This window comes from Nicotiana attenuata, unplaced genomic scaffold (assembly GCF_001879085.1).
Source record: "Nicotiana attenuata strain UT unplaced genomic scaffold, NIATTr2, whole genome shotgun sequence".
Taxonomy (NCBI): domain Eukaryota; kingdom Viridiplantae; phylum Streptophyta; class Magnoliopsida; order Solanales; family Solanaceae; genus Nicotiana; species Nicotiana attenuata.
Window position 1 is genome coordinate 184,116 of NW_017670962.1, and position 10,540 is coordinate 194,655.

Consider the following 10,540-nt stretch of genomic DNA (forward strand, 5'->3'; position numbering starts at 1 on the left):
ATTTGGCCAAAATATGAGCAAAATTTATGGTCAAACATGAGTTTTGAAAATAAATCTCAAATTTATTTGGTTGGAACTTGAATAGAATGTGATGTTATTACAGGAATACAGATATTTGTTGTGGAGAGGGCCGTTCTCTATTTCCTCTGTTGAAGTCCCTTTCTTATTTATTTCATGTCAGGCTGTCAATTTATTATCTGTCTCCACTTATATTTAACGTAACATTACTGAACGAGCTTAAATAAGTAGGTTCGAAATTTCGGCTCTAATTTTTGTAAGAATCTTGGAGTGATTGTTATTTAGACTTGTTTTACAAAACTTGAAGTTATTTGATGGAATTTGGACCGGTTTGAACAAGAATTAAAACTCAAAATCATAGAAAAAGTTCGTCTAGAGATGCTTATGCATTTTTATACGATATTATATATTTTTATACAAGTCAGGTACATTATGCATATAAGTGTACAAAAATATATAAAGATATATAAGAACAGTAGTGAAAATATGTTAGTGATACACTATGCAGATAGGTGTATAAGAAGAAAAATATGTGAGAAACCACTAAATACATGTAATCAATCTTGAATATAATAATGTATAAGAGGTGTTTATACACCCCTATAGTAAAGAGGTATTTGTACACTATTAAACAATATTACACATTGTTATACAAATAAATTCTATCGATGGAGCTTCACGTGTTCTTCTTCTCTTCTTTTTCTTCTTCTTCTTCTTCTTCTGAAATTTACCTCAAATTTAGCTCAAATCTACTTCAAATCACTTCAAATTTAAGTTGTAAACTCCTCTTGATATTTAATATCAATTAGGACAACACTTAATCCAAACAACTAACAAACTCGAAAATCCCAATTTCTAAAATCGACGCTCGAGCTACTTTTAATGATGTCTTCTATTTCAAATTTCTAATCAACCACGGCAAAGAAAAATCGACTTCAACTCGAAAAGAATGCGGCTCAAATATTCAAACTTCAGTCTATTTTTTTTCTTTTTTTTTCAAAATCTCGACTTTGAATTGGGAAAAAACAAATAGTGGAGGTTCATTTTTTTCTTTTGAGCCTCTCAACACAAGGAGCAAATTAAATAGATATCGGATTTGAATATGGAAGGAGAAGTGAAGGAGAACAACAATAGGAGGAGGCATTTCATGGATCAATTGCACATATATTATATGAAATATATGTTATTTTCGCTAGCATAAATATCAGGTAATTCTATCCATCAAGGTACGGATAGATAGAAAGAATTCACGTACAATAGAATTTATGCGAGAAATTTAAACCGAAAATCTTTCATGATTCTCAACTCACTTCGTTGACCTGTCAATTACGTACACCATATAATACTCCCTCTGTTTCTAAAAGATTGACATTATTTCACTATTAATCTGTTTCAAAAGATTCGCACCTTCCAATATTTCTTTAATAAAAAGTATTTATAGCCACACAAATATTATGGTAGGTTTTATACCATAAATTTTAGAAGTTTTACGGTCACAAAAATGTTACGACATATTTAAAACCATATATCTTAAAAGTCTTAACTTCTTTATTAAAATTTGTGTCAAGTCAAACTAAAATATTTTTTTTTAAATAAAGGGAGTAATTTTCATGGCTGCCTGACCATACAAGAATTAATAGGCACTAAAGACATGACATGTGAAGTACGAAACGTTTCGATCGAATTGCTATTGGTCAGTACGACAGTATAGCTAGTGGTAGTTTTTGCTTCTTCGTACTTCTATTGGAGTCCGGAACTAAAATATTGTATTTTTGGACTCAAAGCATAAAAATAGTAAAAAAAATAATTGATGACCAAAGTATATATAACACATTTATTCAATGCGCTATACCTTGACCCATTAATAATTCATCTGAACTTTACTGACCCATAATTAATTGAGGGTATAGCGCATGCATAATTGGCGCTACATATATAGCGCATCCTATATATGCACTATACCCTCAATTATTGTACTCCTGGACTGGTTTTTTGCTTATTTAAGGAGTTTCAGAATTTCGGTAAAAATCTATTCAGGATCCTTCGGGTCTTCCGAAATATTTGTTTTCTTAACTTATTTTGCATTTTGTCATAATGTCTGAAGAGCGAAAAATTAGGGTTGCATTATACTGGGAGGGGGGGGGGGGAGTGAGGTTGTGGTGGAAAATAACTCAGCACGCAATAGTTGTTCTCCACAATGTCATGTTAAGTTGCCACTTACAATGGAGTACGATAGATTGATATCGTTATTATGTAAAAAAAATGAGTGTGAGAAAACGTTCGGTTAATATTAAAGTAGCCGAAAGATATCCGTATTCTGTTATTCCGCAAGGGGTTGTTGTTATGCTGAGTTTACACATTGAAGACGATGAAACTCAGATAGATTTTTTGAGGACTCCGGATGAACACCGGGAACTTCTTGTGAAAAATGTTGGAAATGTACGTCAAGGTTGAAGACGGTTGCAATATTGAGATTCCGCAAAATAGGGATAACCCTCAATTATCGGGTGGTCTTTTCTAACAGTTTTATCCGAAAAGGTTTCGTTTGAAAGAGTTTGGCCAGATCTAAACTTATCTCCACGGGCAAATAAGGAGCGATGACATAATTTCTCCCCAAGTTTATATAATCCACAAGCCGAGTGATAAATTTCAATTTTCCTTTGTATTACGCTATTTTTTATGTATTGTATTTGTATTAACACTCATATATTCCAAAGGGGTACTGACCAGATATGAATTTTACAAGTTATTAACCAATGAAGTTGGAATATACCTAATTTTGGTGTGTAGGATCATGGTGGTCCATCCCGGTGTCATCAGCAACAGGATAATGTGCATCATGGGATATCAACAGATTAGGATTTGTAAGTTAAGCGATAAAGTTTATATGTAATGTTTGGATGAATTTGAGAAACTCATTATTTTATTGGTTATGCAGTAGAAACGAACAACTTGAATGTCATGTCCTTACTCAATTGCGCGAAGACGATAAATTTAATCAGGATCTGGCAGATACGCAGAATCAGGAAGATAATAGTAATTATGAAAACAATGTTGATGGGTTTAGAGATGACACCCTTCGCTGATGATGATGAGGACGAGAATGATGAACCTGATTTGACGAGGGAGCATGATGCCATCAATAAGCATGTTCCATATATATAGACTCCACCTCCCATTAGACCGAGAACGTACGAGTCCCATGTGTTGTTTTATTCAAGAGAGATTCCCTACCTTTATCAGTCCCTAGTATGCCGGATGTGGATGCATTCACGAGGGGTCTTGACGACATTCGGACAGCAATGTGGGATGAATCTAGACGAACGGTGCTGTCAAAGATATGCTTTTTCCTGATAAAGCGCGCCTAAGAAGAGCGGTGCGAATGTACAACATAAAAGAGTATCATGAGATCGTGGTTCATGAGTCATCTCCGGAAGTATACAAGGTTATTTATTGTAGATGGTTTCAAGCTTGTACACGGATGCTGCGTGCGAGAAAGTTGAAAACAAATATGTGAATTTTGGGAAATACATTGGCAACCACACTTGTGAAATGGACACATTCAATGAGAATCATTTTAACTTGAATGTTGACTTGATTTCTCTTGTCTTGATTCCACACATTGAATCGTCCATAAGTTACAAGATTAAAGAGTGTATAACATCTGTCCACCAGGTATATTGATGTACCATTACCAAAAGAAAGGCATTTCTCAGGCGTAAACATGCGTTTGAGATTGTTTATGGTAACTAGGATAAGTCCATTGTCGCTCTATCCAGGTACATGGCTGCATTGCAACACTTTAACCCCGAGATTGTTGTTGAATGGAAGCTTGAGCGCAGTCCAAGGATACAAGAATCCATATTCAGATATGTGTTCTGGGCATTTATAAGTGACCAATTTGCTTTGGACACACCCATTAAGGAAATACTAAATTCTAGACAAAAATAGTTAGTGCGACTAAACTACCCTTAATTAAATATTGCAGCATAGTTATAGTAGCACTTACTTCTCTTCTCAAATGTGAGGAGTAAATGACTTATTAGGGATACATACATAAGGGTAATTTTGAAAAAATAAATAAAATATTTTCTTGATTATATAACAGGACACTTATTTTGGACCAAAATAAAAAAGCAAATTGATCACTTATTATGGACCGGAGGGAGTAATATTTTGGTTCCGGGCTCCTTCTTTGCTGTACCAATAAATCAGTGACATACACCTACCAGCTAACGTCTGTTAAAGCTACCCTTTTTCGTTTGCTGGCGAGTCTCATAAATACATCAATCAAAGTTTTCCAAACAAAGGAGTTCAAGGACTCATAAGTACAGGCTGCTTTAGGGACTCCTCCACTGTTAACACTTTGTCCAGAAGTTTTGACATTGAAAGTGCATCTTCGTGTCTTTATTTTATCCAAGCGAAGATTTACAACCACGGGAAATTTAATATTTACAAATTAAAATTTTTGTAATTAAACGCAGAAAAACAGAAGAAGAAGATGCACGAGAGAGAGATCAGAATGTAGAATGAGGAAGAAGAAGATATAATCAGCTCTTCATTTCTTATTAATTAAAATGAATATTACATGTGTGTACTTATATTGACACTTGTTTGACTAACTTAACCACCTTCTTTAATCTTATTGGTGGAGACTAATAGAGGAAAATACTAAACTACCCTTAAGTGACTCCTTTCTCAACACTCCCCCTCAAGCTAGGAACTGTAAATATGTTTAAAGTTCCAAGCTTGGAATTTAGATACTCATGCTGGATCCTGTTTAGTCCCTTGGTCAGAATATCAGCTGGTTGTTCTTGAGTAGGAATATACTTTGTTGTAATCAAATGTAAGATTTTTTCTCTAATAAAATGACAATCGATTTCAATATGTTTAGTACGTTCATGATAGATTGGATTTGCTGCAATCTCCATAGCTGCTTTGCTATCACTGTATACACTAACAGGTTGTTTGATATTAAACCCCAGTTATGTTAGTAAACCAACTAGCCAAATCAATTCTGCCACTGTTGATGCAAGATTTCTATACTCTGCTTCTGCAGAGCTTCTGGAAACAGTTGTTTGTTTCTTTGATTTCCAGGAAACTAAGGACTCACCAAATTTAATTAAATAGCCAGAAACAGACTTCCTAGAATGAGGACAAGCTGCCCAGTCTGCATCACAGTAGGCTGTAATTTCAGTATTGTTTTTACTAGACAGTAGAACTCCTTGACCTGGTTGTTGTTTCAGATATCTCATAATTTTGAGTGCCGCTTCCATATGAGATTTTTTAGGTTTCTGAAGGAATTGACTCAATGTTTGAACACTGAATGCAATATCTGGTCGAGTCATTGTTAAATATAGCAATTTGCCAATTAACCTCTGATATGAATTCAGCGCTGGCTGTTCTTCATCTTCATCAGTTACCTCTTTGCCTTTGTTTGCATATATATCATATTCCTTTGTTGTTAACTTCACATTGAAATCAAGAGGAGTTATAGCAGGCTTGGCTGCTCCCAGACCTGTTTCTGAAATCAGTTCTAATGTGTATTTCCTTTGATGCATTAGAATTCCTTGACTGGACCTTGCAAATTCAATACCTAGAGAGTATTTGAGTTCACCCAAGTCTTTCATTTTGAATGCCTGTTGTAAGCCAGTCTTAGTTTCTTCTATTAATTTTAAGCTATCTCTAGTAATGAGCATGTCATCCACATACACTAATGCTATAGTAATGCCTTATGAGGTTTTCTTGAAGAATAAGGAGTATCATATTGACTTTGGATGAATTGAGCCTTTAATAAAGCTTCAGTGAGTTTTGCATTCCATTGCCTTGGTGCCTGTTTTAAACCATATAAGGATTTAATCAGTCTACACACTGGTCTTGTCTCCCCCTGACTGATAAATCCTTGAGGCAGTTCCATATATATTTCATCATGTAGGTCTCCTTGAAGAAATGCATTATATACATCCATTTGATGTATATGCCATTGTCTAATAGCAGCAATTGCTAACACTGTTCTCACAGTTTTCATTTTTACCACTGGAGAGAAAGTTTCTTGGTAATCTATTCCTTCCTTTTGGCTAAATCCTTTTGCAACCAATCTTGCTTTGAATCTCTCTATTTCTCCTGTAGCTTTGTATTTTATCTTGTAAATCCACTTGCATCCTATAGGGGATTTTCCTTTAGGTAGTGTAACTATATCCCAGGTGTGATTATTTTGTAAAGCATCAATCTCAGTTTTCATATCCTCTATCCATCTAGGATCCTGACTGCTTCTTGATAGCTTGTAGGTTCAGAAATAGATGATGAAGCAGCAATAAATGACTGGTAGATAGGAGAGATATTATCATAAGATATGAACTTAGCTAAAGCATAAGGCTGGTCTTGATGTACATTTAAAGAAATAAAATCTTTCATCCATAGAGGTGGTCTCTTTTATCTACTTGATTTTCTCACTAAATCATTTTGTTGTAGGTTAGTAACTTATGAGAATGAGTTATTAGGAATTACCTCAGTTGATGTGTGTGGTTGTAAGTCTTCAGAACTAGTACCTTGTTGTGTATGATCAACTGATGAGTTTGAGATTTGTTGATTTGGATCTTCTGTATTGTATATGTCTTCAATTTGACTTATTTGAAGGTCAGTATTCCCAGCTTCATCTGTTTGAGCAATATTCTGATTTCCAAGATTGAATTGTCCTGAAGTGTCATCAAGTATTGATTGAAGGCTGTTGTTTGTGAACATAGGTATATTTTGGCTTTGTCTGAGACTTTTGAATGGGAACACATCTTCTTTAAAGATGACATCTCTGTTAACAAAAAAACTTTTGTTATTCAAATCATAGAGTAAATATCCTTTTTGTGAAGTTGCATACCTCATATGTATAGATGCCCTGGATCTTGGCATTAATTTGTCTGGTTCTTGTACTGTCTTTGCAAAGCATAAGCACCCTAGTACTCTGATATGTTTCAGAGAAGGTTTCTTTCCATACAACCTCTCATATGGTGATTTATAGTTCAACATAGAGCTTGGCATTCTATTAATCAAATAAGCTGCAGCTAAGACACAATATCCCCAGAACTTTATAGGTATATATCCTTGAAATCTAATTGCTCGTGTGACCTCTAATAGGTGTCTGTCCTTTATATAAGGAATCCTCTTGGTTGGTCGAAGCTAGAAGACGGCTGGACGAACTGCTATGTTTTCTTTCAGCAACACCATTTTGTTGTGGTGTGTATGCACAAGTAGTCTGATGAATTTTTCCAAGATTAGTAAATAAGTTGCTGCAGGTTGAATTGACAAACTCAGTACCATTGTCACTTCTAATGACTTTAACTGTTTTGTTGAACTGAGTCTTGACAAACATTATGAATTATTGGAGAACAGTGCACACATCAGACTTAAGTTTGAGTAAAAATAGCCATGTATTTCTGGAGAAATCATCTACCAAGTCAGAAAATACTTGTTGTCATCAAATGTAGGTACTTTATAAGGTCCCCAAAGGTCTACATGTATCAAATCAAAAACAGCAGTAGATTTAATGCAACTAGTAGGAAAAGGTTGCCTTGTTTATTTTGCACATGGGCATACAACACATATATTTATTCTTTCTGCTATAACATCTATAGTAATAGGCAGTAAATTCCTCAGAACATTTGCTGAAACATGTCCAAATCTCTTGTGCCACAACTCTATATCTTCTGTTGATTTGATCTCATATGTACTTGCACCTTCAGTAGCTGCTAGAGTGACTTCACTAGAACTCTTTCCTTCTGCTTGGCTTCTTAAAGTGTATAGACCATCATTTTCTCTACCAATCGCTTTCACCTTCCCAGTGAAGAGCTCCTGAAAAATACAAAAATCAGGAAAGAAAGCTACTAAGCATCTCAACTCTTTTGTCAATTTAGATACTGAAAGGAGATTAAACTTGAACTGAGGGATATAGAACACATTAATTATTGTGCTTCTATTTGATATTGTACTGGCTCCAGTGTGAGTAACTTGAGTTACATCCCCATTAGGCATGAAAACTCTTTTTGGATACTGAACTTGCACTATAGTAGACTTGTCCAACAAATCTAGATCTGCTACCATATGATTGGTAGCACCAGTATCTATTATCCATTCTTTAAAGTACTTAGATGTACCTGCTATATTTGCACTAGACTTTTGTCCTGTATTGTTGCTGTTTAATAGTTGCAGAATCTGCTCATACTGTTCCTTAGTGAATGTACAACTGGCTAGTTGACCTTGTAGATTTAGTTGGCTATTTATTTTTTTACTCACAGACTGATTTCCAGATTCTATTAATCCAGAGAGTTGACCAAACATATCCTCAGTAGATTGACTGTTCTGTACACTGTCCTCATTTAGAACATTATATGCAGCTGCATTATTATATCTTGAATTTCCATTGTTTTCAGCCATTGAGTTTTAAGTGTTATAACTTCCAGCTCCCCCTTTTTTTCTGAGCTTAAACTCTGGGGGATATCCCACAATCTTATAACAATTTTCCTTGGTGTGGCCTTTGAGTTTGCAAAAATCACATTGAACATTATAATTTTTCCTTCCTTTCTGATTGAACCTCTAATTACCACCTGTTCTTGAGTACATAGCTACCTCATATTGATCAGACATATTGGCTGGATTTGCACCTAATAAACCTGCTGAACCTGCTACTGTTTTTTGACTTTCATCACTGATTATCATAGCATATGCTTGATTCACAGTAGGCATTGGACTCATTAGCAGTATTTGACTTCTTGCTTGACTATATGAGTCATTTAACCCCATCAAGAACTGAAACAATTTCAGTTTCTGTAGATGTATCACAAAATCCCTTGATTTTGCACAATCACAACCAGGGAATGTGACCAAAGCTTCAAATTCTTCCCATAAATCCTTTAATTTTGAAAAATATACAGAAACAGATGCGGTTCCTTGGTTTAAGGTAGCAATTTCTTTATGAAGATTAAAAGATCTTGCACCATCAACTTTGTTAAACCGTTCAAACAGATCATTCCACACAGCTTATGCGCTTGATGCATATATGATTCCACCTAGCAATCCACTAGCTACAGAATTCATTATCCAAGAAAGTACTATTGCATTGACTCTTTCCCAGTGATTCCACAAGATTTCTGGAAATTTATCTTTAGTACAAGAGCCATCTACCAACCCCAACTTGTTCCTCCCCAATAAGGCTACCCTCATTGATTTAAACCAAATTGAATAGTTTTCAATACCTGTCAGTTGAAATAAGATAATCTGAATGCCACTGATGTCTGCTGGAGATAGAAATAATAGGTGATTGTAATCTATGTTAGTCATTTGATTCACTCCTAGCACTGGAGAAGGAATTGGAGTTGTTGCATGTGTATCATTTGCTTGATTTGATGGAATCGATATTTTTTATCAAGAAGTTCAAGAACCAGTCGTGAAATAACAACACAGAGAAGTAAGCAATTGCCTTTAATTGTTTCAGGAATAAACCACACGCTAGAAATAACTAGCTGTGCTCTGATACCATGTAATTAAACGCAGAAAAATAGAAGAAGAAGAAGATGCACGAGAGAGAGAGAGAAATCAGAATGTAGAATGAGGAAGAAGAAGATATAATCAGCTCTTCATTTCTTATTAATTAAAATGAATATTACATGTGTGTATTTATATTGACACTTGTTTAACTAACTTAACCACCTTCTTTAATCTTATTGGTGGAGACTAATAGAGGAAAATACTAAACTACCCTTACGTGGCTCCTTTCTCAACAATTTTAAATTCAAATCTATACATACATGTGCACAAATGCTTTTGACGGAAAATTTGTACAATTGGAAGAGAGAAGAGACTCAACAAGCTTATAGCGGCCAAGTTTTTAAAATCAATTTATTTCAAAAAGTGTTTTTAAAAAGTACTTTTGGTGAGAAATAATTTATATTTGGCTAATTAATTTAAATTTATTTTTAAATAGTAATTAGTGTTTGATAAATCTTTTAAAAAGTGTTTTTAAGTGTATATTTCTGAAAAATATTTTTTGAAAAAGTGCTTTTTGGGAGAAATTAATTTTTTTCTATTCTCAAAAACTGCTTCTATTTTTACTCAGAAACGCATTTTTTTCCTTCTAAAAGCTTGACCAAACACTTTAACTTTAGGAAAAAACACATTTGGCAACAAAACACTTTTGATCGAACGATGTTTGGCCAAAGAGGCTCTTAAAATTGAGTCGTAATCATTATTATTGTTGTAAGAGAGAAAAATAATGGAGACTGAATGCGTGAGTCGAGCCAGATGGAAAACGAGTTGAACAAAAATGAGTCGCAACCCAACCTCACCGGAGCTCAAGTACACTTTATATTGGTAACTTTTGGTGATGCTCAGACATTTCGTTAACTTAACTTGGCATTACAAAAGATAGTTTTCTTTTACCATTTTAACTTGCAAAAGTTATGACCGTTTTTGCATTATTCCAGTAGCATCAGCTCTTCCTATGCGATGAATTCAAGATAATTAGCATATCCCTTTT

The 10,540-nt window shown here is 34.5% G+C and overlaps 2 protein-coding genes across 2 annotated transcripts; both read right to left on the bottom strand.

The window, feature by feature from the left end:
• Positions 1-5,003: 5,003 nt before the first annotated feature.
• Positions 5,004-5,648, bottom strand: LOC109244840 (uncharacterized mitochondrial protein AtMg00810-like). The gene has a single exon (XM_019411996.1). The coding sequence runs from the start codon at positions 5,646-5,648 to the stop codon at positions 5,004-5,006; it is 645 nt and encodes a 214-aa protein (XP_019267541.1).
• Positions 5,649-8,601: 2,953 nt separating this feature from the next.
• LOC109244841 lies at positions 8,602-9,228 on the bottom strand. The gene is made up of 2 exons (XM_019411997.1): positions 9,075-9,228; positions 8,602-9,008 (listed from the first exon to the last, which is right to left on the bottom strand). The coding sequence occupies exons 1-2, from the start codon at positions 9,226-9,228 to the stop codon at positions 8,602-8,604; spliced, it is 561 nt and encodes a 186-aa protein (XP_019267542.1).
• Between the last annotated feature and the right edge of the window lie 1,312 nt (positions 9,229-10,540).

What these genes read in the sequence shown, in the direction of transcription:
- LOC109244840 (XM_019411996.1), bottom strand. Translation starts at nt 5,648, where the DNA reads ATGAAAGACTTGGGTGAACTCAAATACTCTCTAGGTATTGAATTTGCA.
- LOC109244841 (XM_019411997.1), bottom strand. Translation starts at nt 9,228, where the DNA reads ATGAGGGTAGCCTTATTGGGGAGGAACAAGTTGGGGTTGGTAGATGGC. An exon ending in TGTAGCTAGTGGATTGCTAG is followed by an intron (nt 9,009 to 9,074) that starts GTGGAATCATAT and finishes GGTTTAACAAAG; the next exon opens with TTGATGGTGCAAGATCTTTT.